General features: G+C 34.3%; 4 protein-coding genes across 4 annotated transcripts; 2 read left to right on the top strand and 2 right to left on the bottom strand.

The window, feature by feature from the left end:
* Positions 1-1,989: 1,989 nt before the first annotated feature.
* On the top strand, positions 1,990-7,959 carry LOC18050853 (GTP-binding protein ERG). Its single transcript, XM_006448551.2, has 8 exons — positions 1,990-2,549; positions 3,234-3,323; positions 3,799-3,944; positions 6,008-6,166; positions 6,274-6,340; positions 6,538-6,645; positions 6,779-6,918; positions 7,476-7,959. The coding sequence occupies exons 1-8, from the start codon at positions 2,073-2,075 to the stop codon at positions 7,561-7,563; spliced, it is 1,275 nt and encodes a 424-aa protein (XP_006448614.1). The 5' UTR covers positions 1,990-2,072; the 3' UTR covers positions 7,564-7,959.
* A 2,199-nt stretch (positions 7,960-10,158) lies between these two features.
* Positions 10,159-11,517, bottom strand: LOC18050852 (protein UNUSUAL FLORAL ORGANS). Its single transcript, XM_006448549.2, has one exon. The coding sequence runs from the start codon at positions 11,512-11,514 to the stop codon at positions 10,159-10,161; it is 1,356 nt and encodes a 451-aa protein (XP_006448612.1). The 5' UTR covers positions 11,515-11,517.
* Positions 11,518-18,263: 6,746 nt separating this feature from the next.
* Positions 18,264-20,092, bottom strand: LOC18050851 (UDP-glycosyltransferase 43). Its single transcript, XM_006448548.2, has one exon. The coding sequence runs from the start codon at positions 20,085-20,087 to the stop codon at positions 18,402-18,404; it is 1,686 nt and encodes a 561-aa protein (XP_006448611.2). The 5' UTR covers positions 20,088-20,092; the 3' UTR covers positions 18,264-18,401.
* A 1,281-nt stretch (positions 20,093-21,373) lies between these two features.
* Positions 21,374-23,261, top strand: LOC18051480 (ylmG homolog protein 1-2, chloroplastic). Its single transcript, XM_006448547.2, has 2 exons — positions 21,374-22,150; positions 22,973-23,261. Exon 1 carries the CDS (start codon positions 21,521-21,523, stop codon positions 22,148-22,150), a length of 630 nt encoding a protein of 209 aa, XP_006448610.1. The 5' UTR covers positions 21,374-21,520; the 3' UTR covers positions 22,973-23,261.
* Positions 23,262-23,631: the final 370 nt, after the last annotated feature.

Below are 23,631 nucleotides of genomic sequence, written 5' to 3'. Positions count from 1 at the left end.
TTGCAATGCAGATGAGTCTAATGAGGCTCCAAGAACAGAGGCCAAAGCTAAAACTTGGTTTTAAGCATTATTGATTCAGCAAATAGCTCACAAAGGAAGCTGACTGGCTTGGGGCTGTAATCAGAAATTCCAAGGTGAAGCAACGGCAGCTGCTGGTAGATTTTGAGTTCTCCCAAGTGGAAAGTTTGGATTCAAGGTGCACAGGATTTAGCTTCGGAATCATTATAAATGAACATGAATTTTAATTTTTTTTTTTTTTGTTTAACGAATGTGCTAGTACAAATAATTTTGTTTTAAAATGTAGAATAATAGTTTATTATGACATCTTTTTTAATAACATTGTGAAAAATATGGTTCAGTTTCAGTTTTCTATATGTGAATAAGTTTCTTAATGACAAATTTTCATCACATGCATCTTCAATCTTCTCCTTAATCTCTACTATCTTCACCCTAAACTCATCTCTATTTTCCATGAAATTTTGACCACTTGATTTATTTTTGCTATTTTGAACATCTTTATTTGTGGGTGTGATTGCATGAGTTATATTATGTTTTAAGTGTTTCAACTACGCTATACATTTTTTGCACCAATGCATAAGTATCTAAATTGTTCCTCTTTAGTTCACTAACTTCGTACTTGATAGCGGCGAGATTAAATATTTTTCAATTAATTTTTTCATTAAGCTTTGTCAATTCCTTCTCAGGGTTGCAATTTTGAAAGTTTGCTTCACCCTCTCCATTTGTTTTTATGCTTTTTTAGAGCTCTGCATCATATTTTCCTTCCATTTGCATTTTTGTGTTAATATTTGATCAATCATGTAACATCAAGTATATGTACAAAGTTATGTAACTAAACAAATAAAATATCAATAAACAAAATTGAAGATTTTAACTACTATATTTTCATAATAGGATCATCTTTAATTTTTAAAATTTAAGGACCAACTTTTAAAATTTAATTGTAAGATATCCATAGTCAGCTGAATTCCCTTCTCAAAACAATTTTGCTCATAAAACCAGTGGAAAGCTGGATCCAGGGGCTAGCATGTTCGAAGGAATACTTCTCTATCAGGCTTTCTTTTCTTCTCAGCCCAAGTTCAAAACAGCTCACTCAGGCCACGCTTGCTGACGACGGAACACATAGTCAATTAAATCGCCCCACTCTAGAAGAGGGAAGCCCAATGAATGTCAGATGCATAACCCCACACCTCATTCAGATTCGGTATCTTGCCTTAAGGGTACCTTGCCTCATGATTGCTCTCCCCTTTTGACTTTTTTCCGTATGGCTGGCAATCTCTGTGACCCCTTTAGGAGCCCCGAAGCCGTCTATTGCCTTTAAGCACGTTAAAGAATGATTTTCATTAGCGGAGGACAGACCTGAAACCATGGCCATAAATACTCAAGGCGATAAACTAACAATAAGTTGAACTAGAAGGACAAGCTTACGATTCCAGTAAATGGTTAATAAAAAAAATTCCTAGGTTAACATTGTACATCTCCTTGATTTGGAAGGAGACTGTTATGTTATTAAAAAAATATACCTAAATTGAAAATACAAGTAAAATTCACAAGTATTCACCATAAAATTAATTCAAATAACAAAAATAATTTAGATTTTTTGGTACCGTTAGTGCTATGGAATAAGCAATACTTGTTAAGAAAAACTTACCATAATATTTGTAAAAAACAACTTATCAAATCTCTTTTGTCTAATCATTAGGAAATAGAGATAGTTTTAAAAAATTCAATTACAAATATATATATATATATGAATGTGAGAGATAAAAAAAGAAATTGTATTTTATCATATCTCTATTTTTTCTCTTTTTAAGTTTAAAATCACCTTTTTAACTGGTTTGTTAACCAGTTAAAATATTTTTAAAATAATTAATTTTTCATTAATAAAAATAATATGTACCGTTAATTAAATGTAACGATATATATTGTTTACAATCTTCATACGGTAAAAAAATGAAGGCATAACAGAGGAGCCCTATTTTTTATTTTGTTTTTACCCAAACTTAGAAGCATAAGATGCTCGTCTCGTTGCAGTGGGGTGCCTAATCCTTGAAATGAAAGCTTTGAGAGCTTTAAGAACCCTCGCGCCCTTAGCAGAAAAACCCAACAAGCCCCGTTTAAACCCTTTATTCATTCATCGATTCTACTCGGCGCAGCCACAACATACAGACAATGAAACCGAAAACGACTGTGATTCAGTTTTTGACAGTTCCTATTTCAGAATTCCGACGATTGATGATCCCCAGAATAATAACGCCGCCAAAAAGCAAGAGCCTACTTGGGATGAGAAGTACAGGGAGAGGACTGATAGGATAGTCTTTGGGGAAGAAGCCCAGAAAGGGAAGTTGAGGATTTTTCAGGAGGAAGAGGAGGAGAGGAAGCATAGAGCTCTTGCAAAAGCGCTTCTTCAGGCTGCTTTGGAGAGACAAGAGGAGGAGGAAGAAGAGGTGAAGGAAGAGGACCAGAAATCGGTTGCTGTTGGGATTATTGGCGCGCCTAATGCCGGAAAGTCTTCCATCATTAACTACATGGTTTGTCTACTGATTTTTTTATTTTTTATTTTTCATTTGGGATTGTAGGTTTAAGAATGTTTGATTTTTTGTGTTGGTTTTTGAATGATGGATTGTTGGGAATTTTTCAAATCTCCATTATTGGTTGAGCTCCATATCTAGAAGTTCTCTAACTTGTAGAAGAAGATTTGTATCTTGTGGTTATGGATGGGTTAATTTTATTTGATTTTTAGTTTGGAGTTAGTATAGAAGTGTTCAATTGGTTGATTCATGAAATATATGAGATTTTGGAACGGATTGCTGGAGATTATATTTTTACTTGCATGTTAGTACGAATGATGTGAACTGGATTATATTTTCACTAAGTTTTCATGAATAACTGATGATGGCAAGAGGGAGAATGTTGTGACAGTAAAGGATTCTGTTTTGTATTTTTATATTATCCCGGTATAGAGGTTTTTTATTTCTTTACAAAGTTCAAACTCTGTCATGTCTAGTCTGACAAGTTTTATTTGAAAACGGTTCAAGAAAACAGATCCAAAGTTATGATGTTTCTATGTTGGGTAAGAGATACTTCTAGTTTAAGCATTCATAATCATGTTTTATAAGAACTAGTTATTATAATGTTTTTGGGGCCTTTCATGACTAACAATTCAGTTGATGACTATGTGCTGATACGTTATATGGCTATTTCATTTGTTATAGGTTGGGACAAAGGTTGCTGCTGTTTCTCGGAAGACAAATACAACTACTCATGAAGTATTAGGAGTGATGACAAAGGCGGACACTCAAATTGTATGTCTTTTTTTTTTTTTTTATTAATACTTCTCAGTTCAGAGTTCTAACTATTTCCTGTGTTTCATTAATTTCATCTAACAATTTTTTCATAACTCTTTGTGAAGATTAAAATAGTTTATAATATGCAGAAGCACAAGTATGTGATGTGGTATTGATTTATATTAGGCGTCACCTTACTCAAATGCATGGCTGTTTTATGGTGAATCAAAATAGTTTTTTTCTTGTTTAAATTTTTAGCTTTCCTTTTGCGAGATTTCATAAGTATCTTCACTTGTAAATGATGCAAAACAACTCTTCACCATTCCCCTCTCAGAAGTATATTAAAAATTAAGTTAAAACATTCTGATAAGTGATTTTATATTGCTTCTTAATGAGGTAATATGAAAGAAAATAATCTTTTCTTGATATTTTGTATTTGCAATAGTGGTGACTGGAAACTAGATTATCCTAATTGCATGTATCTGCTATTCAGTGCATCTTTGATACCCCTGGACTTATGTTGAACAAAAGTGGGTACTCTCACAAAGATGTCAAGGTTCGTGTGGAAAGTGCATGGAGTGCGGTTAATCTATTTGAGGTGCTCATGGTTGTTTTTGATGTTCATAGACATCTTACCAGGTTCGTGATCTGTTGAATGTGTTTTGATTAGATTTAAGTTTCTAAGTCAACTTTTCTTTGTGATGCAAACTTAGCAAGATATTATATGAATGGTTCTTGCACTTAGTTCATGATGGAAGGTTTTAATTACTGGTCAAAGGCTACGGAACTTGACTACATGCATGCAAATCCAGCTTTTATCTTTAATTTAGCCTTGACCATTTGGAATTTTTTTTAGCTGCCATTCAATCAATTTCTTATAGAAATCCACTTTCTATTGACAGAGAATTAACGACTTTTCCCTGTTATTTTTGTCATTTCATTCTTTCAAGAGAGGTTGCTCTCTTTTAGATTTGTTTCCTGTTACCACGTCATATTCTGTTTGACCAGTTAACATGGCACTCTGAGCTGTCAACTTCACTCAGGGCTATATCATTCTATTCTATGAAGGAAGGTTGCATCTTTTGACATGTGTTCTATGCAATCACACCAAATCGAGTTTGATGACATAACTCTCACTCTGGTCAACTCAACTCAGGGCAATATACTCTTTACTCTTCTTTCTTGATCAAAGTTAAAGATGAAATAATTATTACTTTCAGTCTTTGACTGTGTCACTAGGCTTATTGTCCCATTGTCACTACGTGGAGTAATTTTTGTTTATTTTGCCCCATTGCTCCAATCTTCTGGAACCCACAACACATAGTTGATAGTTGTCAATGTGCCTGTGTCTCCCTAGAGTTTCTTTCGATATGGAAGTTATTTGGCAAAAGATGTTTAAAGATCAATGTTTCCTATCCAACCCCCCCCAGGGGACTCTTTTTTCTTTTTCTCTTCTGATAATAGTCTCTCTTTCTCTGTCCTCCTTATCTTCAGGAAATTCCTGTCTTGTGTGATTCTGGATTTTTAATTTTCTTGAGCTTTAAATCTTTCAAGAGTTGCACTTTCCTGGCATAAATCCTCATAATTGGAATATCTATTCCCATTCATCAAGGTAGATGGATAAGTATGTATGTATCATGATCTATACTATTGATGAATATGTAATGCGATCCACATTAATTTGTGGAACAGATAATCATACATAGTCATGTCTTGTTGCTGCTGCCTGTGAGTGATCAGCAAATACATACTGTCAATGTCAGGATTTTTCATTTTAATGAAAATAACATGCCTAGTGGTAATCAATTGTATACTTTTGTTGTAATATTCCATGGTTTCTCCTATCATCTAAGGATTAATCAAGATTCCATGATATCACTTATGATCAAAGGATTAATCAAGTATTTTAATCAAATGTCTAGATGGGTATAGACGTTGCATAAATCCCTTCAGGACGCTCTATTTGGAGCAGGAGTGAGCTATCTCCATCTTTGAGTTGCAATTATTTAATCAAATTTCTGAACCGCACTTCATATGTTTGAAGGTTCTATTTGTCTGCTTATTTTTTCTGAGACACTAATATGCTTTGTGTGCTTAAGGACAATGTAACACCCTACGCAAATCCCACATCGGCAAAGCACGGGAGAGATGTTAGGTTTATAAGGGGTGATCCACACCTTAATTAGCAAGACGCGTTTTAGGGTGTATGGGCGCCCCAGAAACAAACCTGTGCGGGCCTTGTTAAGGCCCAAAGCGGACAATTTCTTGCTAGGTCTGAGTTGGGTCATGACATTATGGTATCAGAGCAGCTCCGCGTATCCTCTTGAGCGATGGTGGGGCAAACCTCAGCGAGGACGCTGAGTCCATAAGGGGGGGTGTATGTAACACCCTAAGCAAATCTCACATCGGCTAAGCACGGGAAAGATGCTAGGTTTATAAGGGGTGATCCACACCTTAATTGGCAAGACGCGTTTTAGGGTGTATGGGCGCCCCAAAAACAAACCCGTGCGGGCCTTGTTAAGGCCCAAAGCGGACAATATCTAGTAAGGTCTGGGTTGGGTCATGACAGACAATACATAATTTTTGGTTCAACTTCTTGTTTTGAGTAATGCCATTTTACTTCTTGCTTTAGTAGTTGTGAAACATTTATGCTCTTCTTTTATACTCTTCACTGACAATGTGATCTTTTTTCATCCGGTTAGTCCTGATTCAAGGGTTATAAGATTGATTGAACGTATGGGCAAACAAGCTCCTCCAAAGCAGAAGCGAGTTTTATGTATGAATAAAGTTGATTTAGTTACAAAGAAAAAAGACTTGCTAAAAGTTGCTGAGCAGTTTAAACATCTTCCTGGGTACGAAAGGTAGGGTTTTCTAGTTAGTCATAATAAGTTCTATTTCCCATTTTGTTTGCTGAGCAACGATGCTTAACATAGCTTCTTTTTCTTTGTTTATTTCATTTATTTTCCAGGATTTTTATGACATCGGGACTGAAGGGTGCTGGACTAAAAGATCTTACTCAATATTTGATGGAGCAGGCATGTCTTCATCATCTTCACTTCATCTTGATGATATGTGTGTGTGTGTTTTTATGTGGTGTTCTGGTATATGATGTTAATGCAGTTTCTTTTAAATTTTTCTAGGTCTTTGACTAGTTTCTAACCTTAAGTAACAAATGTCTGCTCTTCTAAATCATCATCCTGACTCTGGCTATTTGATGGCTTTTTATGCTTAGGCAGTTCAAAGACCTTGGTCTGAAGATCCATTAACCATGAGTGAAGAAGTTATGAAGAACATTTCATTGGAAGTCGTCCGGGAGAGGTTACTGGACCATGTACATCAGGTACAGCAGATTGTTCTCTTTATGTTGTATAAGGTTGTGGAACTCCTATCTGGAAATATTATTCTGAAAGAGAGGGAGAGGGCTGGACATGGGTGTCTCTGAACTTATTAAATGAGAAATTTTCTCCTTTCAGGAAATTCCTTATAGTATTGAACATCGGTTGATAGACTGGAAGGATTTACGAGATGGCTCCCTTAGGATTGAACAACACTTGATTACCAACAAGCTAAGCCAGCGAAAGATTCTCGTGGGGAAGAATGGCTCTAAAATAGGGTAATTTGCCCAATCTCCAGGATTACATATCTATTTGTGGTAACCATTGCTGTAATTATTTAGCAACGGAGTTTCTATTTATTATCTCAATGCAAAAAATATGCAATACTATTACAGCATTGTAATAGTATCTGTCATGAGTCCTCATTTCTGTAGTTTTTGCTGGTATTCTGACTTTAATATATTCATATGTGCGATCTGTTCTATCCCATGCTGAACCTGAATGCAACTAACATTATTGTAATTGGACTTAAGTCATTGTTCTGTATAATGCCTCAACAACAAAATTAGACCATTAGTTCAGCAGCAAAATTATCCAGATGTTCTTTCACTAATATGATAAAATCTTCTCAAGCTTCAATCTAGGTGTACAGCACAAGGATTTTATTGATGAACATTGCTACTCTCTTTATGTACAGCACAAGGATTTTATTGATGAACATTGCTACTCTCTTTAAGGCAAAAGATCATCTATTTTATTTATTTATTAATAATATTATTATAATTATGATTATTCATGATATCTTACACAAAGAAGTATTCTTTTTCTTAAACAGGAGGATTGGCGTTGAAGCTAATGAAGAGCTAAGGTCCATCTTTAAAAGGGATGTGCATCTAATCCTCCAGGTTAGACTAAAGACTTAAGTGTTGGCTCAACAAATGAATCAATTTTTGAGAAGTGCTTCATCTCGCACTGTACCATCTGATTGTGTATATATGAAGAAGGCCTATCAGTTGCACTTCTACGGTAAACATCTGGTTTCTTTCCCTTGCAAAGGGTTTTTAGAGTTGAGCTTTAATTCAGGAGTTCAAATTGGACACCTAGGCGTTGTAACACAAATGCCCCAAGAGCCCCTTATTTTAGGGGGGAAAAAATCTGCATTATCTTTTCTTGTATTATGTTTATCTTGCAGCATCTCGTTAAGATTAATTTGCCTAGCTTTTTTAACCTGAATTCATTCTGGTATTTATAAATTTTGTACTTGTGTACCATTGTACAATGACTACATTATGTTATTCATTGAAAAATTACTTTCATTGGGTTACCAAATAATTTAAGGACAAATAGCTACTATTTAGTTTCTCCTTCTGTACACGTGCCCAAAATAATAATAATAAAAATAAAATAAAGGATGGAAAAGGATCTGAATTTGCTTTATATTTTTCCTCGGAGAGTTTACATTTTAACTAACCCAGTGTAGGTCGTAGCTATAAGACAACATTTTTGTGCAACTAGGATCGCTAAGATTTAGAATTTCTTGTACGGTAGAATTGCGCAATATGTTATTATTATTTGTGTTTATTTACATTGGAATTGTTTTAAGATAGAGTACGTCTTCATAACCACACGATTAAAGTTATAACATATTTTTTATTATTTATCATTTTGCATGTGTGGCTTGGAGTCATTGCCTTATTATTTTTGTGTGTGTGGACATGTGTACATATTTTGTAAAGTACGTGTTTTGAAATGAGTGTTGTTTTATGTCTAGAGAGCTCAGAGAAAGCTTTGCTTCCCTCTCTTTCTCTTCGGTTTAGTAATTAAAAAAAATATTTAAAAATAATAAAAAGTAAAAGGAAATCCAAAAAACAGTACTCCCCTCAACTTAACTGCAACATTATAGCATTACAAAATCAAAGAAGTTTATCATATCTTGCATTGCTTATGACATTAATTTAACAAATCTCATCAATTTAGCACATAATGATCATCAAAAGACTTATCCTGTTTGATTCTCGAGAAAATGACAGAAAATAAATTTAAAAAGTTCAGAGGGAAAAAAAAAAAAACATAAAAATTTGACTAATCAAGATGACTTTCTTAATTTTAGAATCCATAAGGACCATGATAGAAAACTAATCTTAGGTTTGGTAGCCGAGAAAATGTAAGCAAAGTAAAAGAAACAGAAGTAGTTCAAACACACAAACGCGATTTAGCTCACTTAATGTTGACGAGGAACCAAATAGCGGTCGTGGTGTTGACGAGGTGGTGGATGGTGGAATTGGGGGTTTGTTTGCGGACAGAGCCGTTCAAGAGTGCCGGTTTGCAGTGACAAAGGAGAAGTGTGAAAGAATGTTGCTTTGCCGTGACAGAGGATAGTGGGTGGATGAGGATTGACGGGCGGGTGAGGATAAGCTGAGAGGAGTGCTGCTTTTTGGATTTTCTCTCTTTTTTTTTTAAATTAATTATTTTTTAATATATATTTTTAATATTTCAATTACTAAACCGAAAAGAGTGAGGGAAGCAAAATTGCAGCATATGCTGCCGTTTCTCTCAACCAACTCTCTCGACATTTAGCATTTTCTTTTTTAAAATGTATAAATGTATCCTTTTTTTTTATGAAAATACTAACAAATGTCTTCGCTAGATAATGAGTTAGCACCAGTGCATCTGTTGATGATAAAGCCAAGTCTTTAAATGTACACTACTGTACACACGGGGAGAAAGTACATTGAAGATTTCATTGTTTTCAATTTCAGTGCCCACTTTGCAAATCCATTAATTAGTTGCCCAAAAGTAGGGAATGAATTGAAACTTGAGTCATTCCATTTTGTTGATTTCATTGCGAAGTCATTACTACTACTACTAACCTTCGCCAATGAAGATTAGATGTAAGAGGAATTACAGTGGATAAACAAGCATAAACTTTAACTATCTACATATGACGTGGAATCTTTAAACATTCAGGTGAATTCTGAGTTTGAGAGGATCTTACTGTTTGTGAGAGGATGTTAATCCAAAAATTAAAAGTTGATTCATTTAGTTTCAATTTATTAAAGACAGATATGTATTTCTGGAAACAAAGTCCAAATCTTTTTTAGAATTAAAGAAAATCATGATTGTCTCATGGGATTTCAAATGGAAAGATTACAAAGTTTGTCTTACAAGTAATGTGACATTTAATGTGCCTCGTCAGCAGTGATAATTCGCACAGGCAAGCAAAATAGCAGTACCAAATTTTACCCGGACAATGCGGTAGCAAAATATATAACAACAAAATAAAAAATATTAAGCACCAATTAGACTGCAAAATTTAACGATGAACGTAGTAGCTATTTGATTTTTGACTCGGTTGGGCAGATACGACGAAAAAAAGACTGGATACACTAAAGAGACAGTACAGAAAACCATAAACTAGATTCTCCAGAAACACTGAGCTACACTACTACTGCATGCTAGTTCTAAACTAACTTGATAAAACCATTAATTCATTGGATCAGGAGAGCAGCTAGCCAATTTTAACCACTGAAAGACTGAAACGGAAGTGTCAACTGATCCAAGAGGGCAGTGACTGGAGTAGCAAGCCTAGGCTCATAAGCAAATCCATGCAATTCCCCCTCTCCATCTCCATAATTCCCACCACAATTATTTGCCTGAAGGTACGGACACGGTGGAATCCACTGCCAACTCTTCATACAAAGATCAAACAGCAAGGCTTTGTCTGACCCTCGAATCACAATCACAATAAACTCTCCATGGCCAATGGTATCGAACCCATTTCCTGCTTCAATTTCCGCAAACTGAGCGTAAAGTTGCTGCGGCATTCTCTCAATCTCTGCCCACACTGTTCCGCAGGCTTGCAAGCTCCAAAGCCTCAGGCTCTTTGGCACGTTCAGCTTGCTCTTTTCAACAGCTGCAACGAGGATTAGCTTGCCGTTGCTATCCAACAAGCTTGGCGAACGGAGAAATCTTCGCATGGGAGCTTGAATGTTGAACCACGCGTTGGCTGAGATGTCATAAGCTAGAACGCTGAAGGGGCTGTAGTTCATGCAGTAGAATTTGCCATTAACTTGAACCGTGCGGCCTGATTCAAGGCTACAGAGTCTTGGCAGCGAAGAAGTAGTGCCCCAGAGAGAGAAAAACCCACCAGCGTCAATATGAAAGCTTTCAGATGACAGATTCTTGACTGCATACGGAGATATCAAGTCGTCTCCGGCAACAGTTACATCAACAGCCGTAGGGGTGACTTTCAAGCCGATTGAAGGAAAGAGTCGGGGTCTTAGAGTGGGTGGCAACTGAGAGAGCGAGCCAGTGACCGGGTTGCATAGGATCAAAGTCTTGGCTCCAGCGTGATCGGATACCCAGCAGACTAAGCCGCCGGAAGAGGAAGCAGGAGAGAACCCAGATGGAACCAAAGCGAAGGAAATTCGATACCAAGAAAGCTCATGAGGATCGAAGAGGTAACCTTCACAGCATGTAGCAGCAGCAGCTGATCTAATACTATTGTTATTGGTAGTGTAGATATAGCTGGTGGTTTTGATGAGGGATGTTTTTTGGTTGAAGAAAAGGAACCAATGGTGGCGTGGGGAAACATGGATGTATAATTCAAGAAAGCTGTTAGAGAACAAGAGGCCATACCATCTTTTACAGACGGCACGGGCTCGGAAGAAGGCCGGTGGCGGGAGAAATGCAAGAACGCGATCCAGGAGGCGCTGTGGAAGCTTGCTCCAGATTCTACTGTCCATCCAGGGACATGCAGTAAACATAGGATTATTGCTTGTGGCAGTGCCACTGCCACTGCCACAGCTGCTGCTGCTGCTTGTGAAGGTGTAAGAGAAAGGCGAAGCCATTGATAAGGTGTTAAATGGTTCCATCTTGGACGAGGAATTATGTTTGCAAAAGAGCTGACGGCTTTCTTTGGGAAGAAGTTGGTTTTTGATAATCTTTTATCTAGGGTTTGTTGGTGTTGTTTTGGTTGGGTTGGAAGGGACAAGTGTTTATATAGAAGTGAAGGAGATTTTTTTTTTTTTTTTTAATCTTCTTTTGAATTTTTTTTCTCTTTTTCATTTTTTAATTTTTTTTTTTTTATAAATTATGATTTTGTTTTTAGGGCTTGTTTTCTAGTAGACTTTGGAGAATTGCAGTGATGATTCTGATGGTTTAATCTATCAAATCATAAGTGTTTTCTTGTCAAAGGCCGAGGAACCAAGGACACTTTGCAGCGTGGGAGACGACGAAGGCAACTCATTTGTCACAAAACGTGTGTCCTTTTTCATACTCTGATAATTCAATTAAAAGAAGAGCTGCAAAGGCCAATAGCACTATTGTCGTTCGTTTTCATGGCAAGTGCGATACAAATTAAATTCTCAATCCTGATCAAGTTTTGATCATCACTTTCATATGTTTAAAAATGCTGAAGCCTATTGTCATAAGTTTAGAGAGAATCTGGGAAATCTTTCAATCTAATTTTTTTTTCCTAAATTTCAGAGAAAACGACAACAATTCCAATTTCAGTTGTATCAAAATCGGTGATATGTTTAGTAGTTTCTTTTTTGCCTCTTAATATTACAGTATAAATTCACTATTACTTATAATAAAAAATGAATCACCAAAATTTACTATGTATGTGGTGGTGTAAGTAATCTGAGTGATCCTGAGATAATTTTTCGAATAAAATCAATCCCCACTAATATAATTTTAAAAGCGTAGTTGAAATGGGTTTTTAATTAGGCGCTCTTAATCAACTACAAAAAATAAATTTGAGAAAGCTGAGAACAATAGCTCAGAAAGTCGAACAAATTTGCCAGCGTTGGAGATTGGAGAACAAATTTTCTCGGAAAGATCTTCAAGAAAAAGTAAAATTTGTAGAAGAAAAACGATGACAAACTTAATTTGAATCTCAGTAGCAATAAAATGCTGCGGTTAGTTTTATGAGGAGTGTGTACAGTTGCAATCGTTAAGATTAAATTTCTGTCATGTGTTGAAATTCTTACGATTGGTTGCATGAATTTGTAGAAGAAATCTGTAATGCATTTAGGAGTACCCAAATCTTTTTCTAAATTTTAACAAGTTTCCAACTCACTCATCTTTCACAGCTTTTTATTGGGGCTTTTCTGTAATTAACGTCCCCTTCTCGGAAAATTCAATTCAGCTTTGCTTCCGACGGCTCCCATGATAATTATTAAGTGATGTAAGAGTTTTACTGAAAAAAATTGAACAGTGACTAGTCAACCTCCGGGGGCAGTTTAATCATTTTTGTGCGTTGATTTCTGGATTGTTTAAAAAAAACGGTGGATTTTAATTAAAATGAATTTAGCCGCCCCAGCTTTTATATCGTGGTTGAAAAGTTATAATTTTTACTAAAATTTTTAATAAATACTATCTACTCTAATTTATAAAATAAGTTGAATTGATTTATTATTTGTTTAAAGAAAATTATTATTACACCACTTTTATTTTGTTTTATGTTTATCCAACCACCAAAAAATTTTAATATGTTCCTGCATCACTTTTTTTTTTAATTTGTATCAACTAGACATTTTTGCATTAACACCGTTAAATAATTTAAACGAAATGATAACTTTATCCCTAAATAAATTAAAAGACCATTTTATTTTATAAAAATTTTAAAAAATAATAAAATTATTATTATAAAAATACCCCTAAATTCAATATAAAAAAATCTTAAATAGAAGTGCTTAGCTGATTTTTATTAAATTTAGATTTTGTAAAATTTTAATAATTATTTTTATTAAAATTAAAATTTTAATAAAAATAACTAAATTTATTTATTAAAAATTTATAATTTTGCAAATTTTTATTAAAATAATTGAATTTATTTATTAAAAAATAAATACCAAAATTTTAATAATTTAGGGGATTTTTATTAAATTCCAAAATTTTGCAATTATTTTTATAATTATAATTTTTATTAAAAATAAAAATTCTAATTTTGGGATTTATTTTTTATTAAACTTAGGGATATTTTTATAATAATAATTTTCTTATTTTTTAAAATTTTTATAAAATAAAATGGTCTTTTAATTTATTTCAGGATAAAATTATCACTTTATTTAAATTATTTAACAATGTTAGTGTAAAAGTGACTAGTTGATACAAATTTTAAAAAAAAGGTGGTGCAGAAAATATGTTAAATTTTTTTTTTGTAGTTGGATGAACATAAGGTAAAATAAAGGTGTTACAATGATAATTTCTCTTTTGTTTAATAAAAAAATTATAATATTTTTGATATTTTATTACAATTATTATTTTAAAATCATATTTATTATATAATATTAATTTTTATTTAATATTTGTAATTTTTTAAAAATAATTATAACACTTTAACATCAAACAGTTCCTTAATATAATTTTGTGGAACAAAATGTTTGATTTAAAAGTTAGATAAATTAATTTCTATGAAAATATGTCGGAATGGAGAATGGATTCTCCCTCACAATACAATCTTGAGAAAAGTTAAGGTTGACGCTAAAAAAACCGGTGATTCTAATGAGACGAAGTATCTTATTTTCAGCCAATATTAAACTCTTGAATTTTTATTTATTATTATTTTTTTTTTGGAAGATAAACAAATGCTGGAATTAGAATATTCTGAATTTTATTATTAAAAAATGATATTGTTAAATCATCTATGGTCACATGTAGCATGTATCTCTCTCTTTTTGTGCTTTTGGCTTTGCTTTGGGTTGAAGAACCTGTTTGATGGTTTTGAGATATCATTTCCACTGCAGTTTTCACACAATCAAAAAGAGTATGTCATATCATACGTCCAATCCCATCTATCTGTCACTCAAATCGGTGATAGATTTTTACTTTTGTATTTTTTTCTCAGGTGAGGTGGCGTGTGATCTCTCTCTCTCTCTGGTCTATGTCTCTGCTGTACACGTGACAACACCCCCACTAATTTTTACTTCCTTTCTCTTTTCTCAGCAGTAAGAAATATTCTCTTCATCTAACACAATTGGCTTTTGTATGGTTTTGTTAAGGGAACTGAGAAGAAAGTGTTTATCAGAACTCTCACTCTCACCTCCCATCCAATTAAAATAAGGCACCTGCTGGGTTGGAGTATCTCCAAAATAGAGCAAACCCTAATTTTAAAAATTTAACTGAATATTTTGGAGACTGGTGGTGTATGTTGGAGATACTCCAAGTAACTGAACCCAATAAATAATTATCACTTCACACACACTGTCTAGTTCATGTCAGTCCATCATCCTCTCTAGTATTATCATTTGTCTCCGAATTTTCAAAAATGGAAAAAGTGTACTTGTCATATTTGGCAGTCCTTGCTTTCCGTCAAGAAACCTCCATTTTTGGTATAAAGATAATGACCTGATTTGGAAATTGTGTCTTTCTTCAAGCAATCTCTCGTTCAGAACTTAACCTGCAGCTGGACGGACAGTCTTCATCTGAATTTTTATTTATTTATTACCATTTTTCTTTTGTCAACTTGGCCAAATTTCTACTCATTTTTTCAGTTTGACTTTGTCCAAATTTAATGGAACTTTTGTTGTTGATGACTTGGTTCCATTTCAGTTCAACTACGCAGTGTGAACCATGCATCTATAAATTGTTTTGAACCATTTTATGAACTGGCTATCTTCTCATTCATGCATGCATGCATGAGTTTCAAACCCACCATCTCACTCAGTAGGAGTGTTTACGTACCCTCCCCTGCATTAGTTAACGTTGATATGCAAATGGTAATAAAATATCTATTAATGTTAACAATTTTTTTTTAAAAAAAAACCAGTATATATGACTAACTAAATGCAATGTTAAACTGTCACAAAGGGTCTTCTTATTAACGCAAAAATCTGATTAATTAGAAAATAAATAAATGGGGACTATATATAATAAGTGACATATAATAAAAAATTAACGCGACTCAAAGAATGCTCTCCGGGAGTTGGGAGTTGTTTGTTTTATCTAAATTTCCAATTGCTACCCTCACCAGTAACTATATTTGTTTGTCTTATCAAAGCTTTCAGTTGCTAAGCTCTTCAATAGCTCTATGTCTTTTTTTATTATTATTTAAGTGCTGAGCTTTTCAGTAGCTAAATTTATTTGACTTATGTAAGTTATAAGCTGTTGTTGAGCTCTTTGGCACTCGAACTCGTTTGCCTTATCTGAACTTCCAGCAGCTGGGCTCTCTAACAGCCCCCCGACTCATTTGCCTTGCCTAGAACTTCTGGCAGCTGGAGACAGGCCCTCATTCCAATACTTTCTTTTACTCCACCAACTCAATGACATCATCCTCTTACTACTACTACTACTACTTCTACTTCAGTTATAATTTATTAAAATACTTTTAAAGCTATAATTTATTATTATTATTATTATTATTAATTATTAATTATTATTTAAATCAAAGATAAAATGGGTCTTAAAAAGTTTAGTTGGGATAAAAAAATCATTTAGGGGAATGAAGTTCTGATTCCTAAACTCCCCTTAAGAATTAAAACTCTAGTAATGATTCCTAAATTTGTTGGTCCAATACTATTTCGATTCCGATTCCAAACCTTAATTTTGTAAGTAAATGCGTCGTTGATTTTGATTCCAGAATTTACATTCCCATTGCTGGTATGTAATCACACTATTGATTCTATCAAGTTAATTTGATTTGGTTTAAATTTAATTCTTAGTAATATCTCTCCGAGTCTCTCCTAAGTTATTCATTACAAAAATGCTTTTGATTTTAAAATTCGGTGGACCCAAGTGGTCTAGGAAATCGTAAATCGACGCTTGTCCAATCACAAGGCATCCATCTTCTATGTTTTGATTTTCCTACCATCAATGATTCAACACCATTTTACAGTGGGTAATTTTTAAAAACCTCCCCTGAGGTTTGAGGCTGTTGCAAGTAGATGGTGAAAATCATTTTATTTATAAAAGACCCCCTACCGTTATTTAAAATTTTCATTGACTAACTGTTGACTTTAAAAAGACAATATTACCCCCAATAATAGTTTACGTTAGTTAAAATTTTCTTAAAATCTTAAAAAAATAAAATTACAAACTTAAAAAAAATTATATTTTATATCAAATAATTAAGATTTGTAATTTTATTACAAACTTTAAAAAATTACATTTTTATATCAAATAATTAAGATTCGTAATTTTATTACAAACTTTAAAAAAAAGTTTACGTCAGTTAAAATTTCCTTAAAATCTTAAAAAAATTAAAATTACAAACTTAAAAAATATTATATTTTTATATCAAATAATTAAGATTTGTAATTTTATTACAAACTTTAAAAAATTACATTTTTATATCAAATAATTAAGATTTGTAATTTTATTACAAACTTAAAAAAAATTATTTTAAGATTTGTAATTTTATTTTTTAAAGATTTTAAGGAAATATCAATAACTTGATCATGGTGAAAATAATTGTTTTAATTACTTATGAAATTGTAAATATTTAGAATTGTAAATATTGGGGGTAATATTGTCTTTTCAAAGTCAACAGTTAGTCAATAAAAATTTTAACTAACGATAGGGGGCCTTTTACAAATAAAATAATTTTCACCATCTACTTTGCAACAGCCTCAAACCTCAAGGGAGGTTTTTAAAAATTACCCATTTTACAGTCCTGCCAAGTTAACAATGGCTTAAAATTTATGGTGCACTTCGGCTATTAATTAATTGTAGTTATAGCATTTTTGTGCAAACACCAACTCGTATTCATTATTGCAGGAATTCGAATCACTACGGACGAATCCTGATTTAATCAAATCTATTTATACACCTCTTATCAACATAATGAAAATGCTCTTATTTAAGTCAACCCACATTTAGAACATTAAAAATTACCCCATTATTTGTGGCATGGTTTTTTTGTATTACTTCGACAAAATACCAAGCAAAAAATAGAAAAAAAATTAACATGGTTTCAATGCAAATGTAAGCTTATTTTTTGGGCAAATTTTGGATTATCTTATTGTGAATTGATTATTTTCACATCACCTCTTTTTTTTTTTTAAGATGAAAGGAAAATTGAAGGTTGATTGATGAATTTTTTTTAATCTTATTAATAAATATGAAGTAAATTGATTTTTTAAAAAATAACAGATGATTTGAAGATAATTAATTTATAATGAGTAATCAGCAATTAATTAAAATAATCTAAACATAATTCATACATTGATTCACTGATTTGTAACTCATTTTTACATTATTTTAACTAATTATAAATTACATGAAATAATCGGCTTAGTAATGGCTGTTGATTGTTCAATGCTCAATTAACTTTTACCAATGCCTCCTACCTTGGACACCGCTAGCCATAATTAAATACCCAACTTATGATAAAACTTTGGAATATATTTATTAGTACACTTTTTTTTTTTCCAAGTGACTTGCTGATATTCTCACCTATATTATCATAGATAAAACAAATCAAACCCAACTTTATTATTAAAATAAAAACCAAAATAACGACAAAAAAAATTTACTCTAATTCGCCTTTTAGACAACCACTAAATTATAATATATGTAATTATATCTCGTAAGTTATTTTTTATGATTCTTTAATTATTTAACCTATAACAATTGAGTCATAAAAAAATTATTTATGAATTACTATAAATTTGACACCGTATATAAGGCTTAACAAGCCACTTCTTAATAATGACAATGGCCTTAATATGATAATGTTCGAAATTAACAAAGCTGTCGTGACGAAATTCAGTCCCCAAGTCCCACTATCTCTCCAGTCGTCTCCGTCATCAAACCCAAGCTACTGGAAAGTCGAGTTGATCAATTTGCTCTGAGCTTCAAAATTTCTTACATCAGCCACTATTTTCTTAATCAATGATCCTAAAGATTTATTGGATGACCCTTCCTCCATCACAGCCGTCCGACTCTTCTCTCTCATTTCCTTAACCTTTTTTCTCACTTCATCATCACCGTCCATCAGGCGCCGTAACCCCCTCTCAATCTCCTCCGCCGACACCAAGTCACTACCTCTACCGTCCCTGTAATCCAATCTAATCTCCACCGCTAATCTCAATTCCTTCACCAACTCAAAAGCGTTCATTTGTTGCTCAGCGTAAAGCGGCCACGTAGCAATTGGTACACCGTACCATAGACTCTCCAACACGGAATTCCACCCGCAATGTGACACGAACCCTCCGATTGCTTGATGGGACAAAATCGTCACTTGTGGGACCCACCCACAAACCAAACCAACTCCAGCCGTCCGATTTAAAAATCCTTCGGGCAACATCTCCTTAACCTTAAGGTTTGTGTACTCCCCAGGAAGATATATTTTGCTCTTGGATGGTTCACGGATTGACCATAAAAACCGAAACCCGACCCGTTGTAACCCGATTGCAATCTCTCGCAGTTGGGGTCCAACAAAACTTCCCATGCTCCCGAAACACAGGAATACCACCGACGATGGAGGCTGATCATCAAGCCATTTCATGATACTTTCATGATGAACCCGGTCTGGGTGCCATTGAGCCGGTCCATTCAGGTCAAGAACCGGACCAATCGGGTAAACCGGTGGCATCCCGTTTACAGAATTCGACTCGATTGCGTACGGTTCAAGTTCTTGAAACGTGTTTACAACAATACCTTCGGTTTCCATATATCTCGTAGCATGACGAAGATACCAAACATACCCATCTCGCTTTCGTTTCAACACCGTTGAAGGTAAAACAGAAGGAGGTAAGGGATTGGCAAAACTCGGTATCACCAACTCGGTTGTCGAGTCTTTCGGGACAAAGAAATCGGTATTTGACTCAACGAACTCGTTCGCGAGCTGGGCGTCTATGTTTGGAAAGTGAAGCATGAATCCCAAAAAGCTCGCTGGTGAAGCGAAGTAAAGATAGCAGGGGATGCCGAGTTGATTAGCGACATCGATCATGGAAGTACAAAACATGTCGATGAATAACCCAGCAACTCGGTCCGAGTCTTCGGAGTCTGACTCGGTCTCCATGAGCTTGGTGATTTCGTTCTTTACGTGGGGTTTGTGTCTTTCAATGAACAGAGACAGGTAGCCAAGAGTGGATTTGTACTGATCCGGTGAGGGAGGGTCTACAGAAGGGAGGTAGACGAAGTTGATAGTATTAGCATCAGTTGTTGTGGCCAAAGCGTCCCGTGATTTGACGTAGGCGTTGACGATGGGCCGTTCTGGTACGGTCATGATGAGGACTGTGGCGCAGAATCGACGGTCGCGATTGGTCAGCTGATGTGCGAATTCAACGAGTGGAACGAGATTGCCCATTTCTGGGGTACAAATGAGAACAACCCGGAACTTCTTCATGGCTCCTGGGGGTTTCTTTCTCTGCTCACTGTTGGGTCGCTTTGGCCTATAAATTATGCTGAAGTCTGAAGTTTTTCTTTCTCTTATTAATTTATTTTTCGGATTTTTTGTATTATAGGACCGGAACTTCAATGTCATAATGGACCAGCACATGATTTTTTTTTCTAATTTAATTAAAGTATTATTTACTTGTTGGACAAGAATTTCTAGTACCCATCACGTGATTTTCAACTAATTACTAATTTAATTAAAATAGTATTGTTTGACAAGAATTTCGAGTTTCTTACACTTTTTAATTTTCAGTTTTTTCGCTTAATTGACCCATTACATAACTCTTTTAATTAATTAATAATTAATTTAGTTATTTACTTTTAATTTTCAATAGAATTTCTAGTTCCGTTCCCGGTCACGTACACGAATTTCCTTTGCAAAAGGACCTAAAAAAAAAAAAAAAATTATATCTGGGCATTATCATTTACAAATTGGAGAGTGTGTATTCTGCTAATATTCAGTGAAGCAATTTCACTCTACATTATATACGCACCCCTAACTCCTAAGTCCTAGCTACACGGTCACACCTCATGTAAAAACCGTTTCTAGTCAAACCCAATAGTCAGTGAAGCAATTTTCTTGTTAAATACTTCACCGTGTTGTCTGTCCATTGCCTATATTTACTCTTTCAAGATGATATATAAGTGATTGTAAAAAACAAAAATATTCTTAACCTGTTTGTTTTAATTTTTCTCCTTTTTTTTTTTTTGAGTGTTTTTTGTGTGGAATAATGTCTTGATTGTTCAAATTTTGATATGGCATTGTTGTATATTTATATATGGTGTTCGAATTTTACTTTGTAGATATCTATATTCTAATTAGAATTTTTAATGGAATATATTTTATCGATACAAATTAAAGACGATATATAGTTATATACTGATATTTTCAAATGAAGAAAGAAATGCCTTTCAACATTTCAATATAAGAGATGTGTGGTTTTCTCTTGTGTGAGTTGTTCTTTTTTTTTTCCTCTCTATTTGTTCACAATTATTTCATATTTAAGTTTTTTATTTATTTTATAAAAGAACAAATGTCTAATCACCAGTAGTTTGAAAAAAAGAAAAAGAGATAATGACATATTTTGTAATTACACAGGATAAGAATTCATTCATATTAAATTTACTTCGTCCAATTAATTTAATTGTTTCGTTTTCATTTCTTAATTTTCTCTTTTCAGCAGCTTTTATTTATTAATTATAAATAAAATAATTTAATCTCTAATTTATATAAAATAGATTATATCAAAGTAACATTTTAATTTAAGGTTATTATCATTTGACTATTTTAATGGAGATTATTTAGTTGGGCAAGGATCACTTTATAAATCACATTAAAAAAAGAAAAAGAAATCATGGTTGCATAAAAATGGGAATGGTATTCGTGATTATTCGAAATTTTTTTTTTTTCAACAAGAAACAACTTTAAAGTTTAAACAAAGATAAGCAACAATATAAGTAAAGTACGCAAGGTCTCCGTTATCTCCATAGCAAAAGCCAATTCCCCTTTGGTCTTCTCTGCTTTCTATCAAAACAATGGCTACAGGCGCCGCTCTACTATCCCTCCGTTCGCCGCCGTTTCTCTCAAACCCTAAAACCCTCCACCAATCTCCCTGCCGTGCCTCCCCCTCTTTCCTGCCCATCAAAGCCGCAGCCACATCCTCATCCTCATCTCTCCCAACTTTACCCCTCAAGACCCCCGAGATCACACCTCTCTCCCCTCTGCTCAACGACTCAACTCGCACCGTCACCACCCTCCTATCTCTCTCCGGATTTCTCCTCAAATTCGCCATCTCCAAAATCCCAACCCTCCCACAACCAACAACCAATTTGGTTCAGTCTGTGGGGCCCTTGTTCTTCGCGGCTCTCCGTGAGCGCCCTAGCGGGAGCTTGAACACGCCGCTCACGGTTGTGGCGGCGGGATTGGCCAAGTGGCTTGACATTTACAGTGGGGTTTTGTTGGTTAGGGTTTTGCTGAGTTGGTTCCCCAACATTCCTTGGGAAAGGCAGCCGCTTTCGGCCATTCGGGACTTGTGTGATCCTTATTTGAATCTCTTTCGGAATATTATCCCCCCTGTTTTCGATACACTGGATGTCAGCCCCTTGTTAGCTTTCGCCGTTTTGGGAACACTCGCCCAGATACTTACTTTCAGTCGGGGAGCGTGAGTAAGTGTCATTAATAGTGAATATTGAGTTCTCAAATATTGATACAGTTTGGATTGTTGGATGTACGTGCCAGTTTCTAATGTGGTATTGTCACATTTTGATACTTAGTGCCATGTTTGAATTTTACATTTGAGTTGCTGGTAGTGTTTTGCATTTCCTGTTGCTTGATCTTGGGAATTTCCAATTAATGTTTGAAAAGATTTTTTGTGTTGAATAGGTAGAAATGAGCTGATAATTTCTTACTTGATGTTTGAAAATCTTATCTGATTTCCTATATCCGAGTTATTTCAGACACGTGCATCTATGGGAGGTAGGGAGGGAAGATAGAATCAATTGTTTTGAGTTTTAGATATACTGTCCTGGCAGTGATGGTTGCTCTTTTACAGGAATTGTTTATGTTGAATGGAGTGTGTGGGTGTGGGTGTGGTTGCATGTTTGCATGAGATAGACATTGAGATAGATAATAGATAGATAACTTGTTAAAATAACCACTCTTTTTAAAATCTGAACAAGAACAAGAACTAGAGTAACTTTTGCTGGAATTCACATACACGGTAACTTATTAAAAAAAAAAATTTTAGTTATCTTTGCTTTAACATTAACCTAATATAAGAGTTGCGCACTTTGCTTTGGTGCGTTGAATGGGCACCTATGTAATGCCTGGTTTCCTGCATCCATAACTTGACTGTCTAGTCTGTGCTTACGTCTGAACTATATTGCGATTGGCTTGCAATGCACTTTACCAGGACAGTCAAATGGTTTGTGGTATGTTCTATCCCCAAGTTGAGAATTGACTTGTATACTACTCATTTTCTGGATCAGTCTTGCTGTTTTGCTAAAGATACTAATGGCACTACCTAGTGGAGTCTCAACTTCAGAAAGCCGGAGTTGTTAAGATTTTCAGAAGCTGGAAACAATAGCTTAGCTTTGATGAAGATCAGATGATACCTCTTGTGAAATGTTTAAGAAGGTTTAAGAAGTTGAAATGTTGTTACAGCAAAAATAGTTCTTTTGATTGTAAAATTATATACCGAGGAATTTTCAAGCCACAAATAACACCAAAATCTTGTTGTCATTTGCTAAATTAGGAGCATTATTCCTTGATTTGTTTCTTACTGATTCTATCTCATATGGCTTCTTTTGGAGTCTCTCAATGTTGGAGAATCAGTTTCCTGTTTCTCTTAACCTTGATGTTTTGAGTAGCTTATGCACTAATGGATAGAATTTATGATTCCATGATCTTTACTGGAGACAATCTTACCGAGCACTTTTCTTCACATGTAAGGAGTAAAGTAGCTCTGTTCTAGTTCTCAAGGTTAGAGATAAGAACATCAGAAAAGGTTTTTATCAGAAGCTTTTCTTTATCAATTGTTATTGCATCCATCTTTTGGAGTAATCACAGGCTGGAAAGTTATCTCTGCATCATTACCTTCTGCATTTTTGGACATCAAAATTTACCTTTTCCTGTGTCACATATCTAG

This window comes from Citrus clementina, unplaced genomic scaffold, assembly GCF_000493195.1.
Source record: "Citrus clementina cultivar Clemenules unplaced genomic scaffold, Citrus_clementina_v1.0 scaffold_2, whole genome shotgun sequence".
NCBI classification, from domain to species: domain Eukaryota; kingdom Viridiplantae; phylum Streptophyta; class Magnoliopsida; order Sapindales; family Rutaceae; genus Citrus; species Citrus x clementina.
This window is presented reverse-complemented; position numbering and strand designations above follow the sequence as displayed.

Bases quoted from the DNA above. Each gene is read 5' to 3' on its own strand.
- LOC18051480 (XM_006448547.2), top strand. From the start codon at position 21,521: ATGGCTACAGGCGCCGCTCTACTATCCCTCCGTTCGCCGCCGTTTCTC.
- LOC18050851 (XM_006448548.2), bottom strand. From the start codon at position 20,087: ATGTGCTGGTCCATTATGACATTGAAGTTCCGGTCCTATAATACAAAA.
- LOC18050852 (XM_006448549.2), bottom strand. From the start codon at position 11,514: ATGGAACCATTTAACACCTTATCAATGGCTTCGCCTTTCTCTTACACC.
- LOC18050853 (XM_006448551.2), top strand. From the start codon at position 2,073: ATGAAAGCTTTGAGAGCTTTAAGAACCCTCGCGCCCTTAGCAGAAAAA. The intron at 2,550-3,233 runs GTTTGTCTACTG...CATTTGTTATAG, and splicing joins CTTCCATCATTAACTACATG to GTTGGGACAAAGGTTGCTGC. The intron at 6,646-6,778 runs GTACAGCAGATT...TTCTCCTTTCAG, and splicing joins TACTGGACCATGTACATCAG to GAAATTCCTTATAGTATTGA.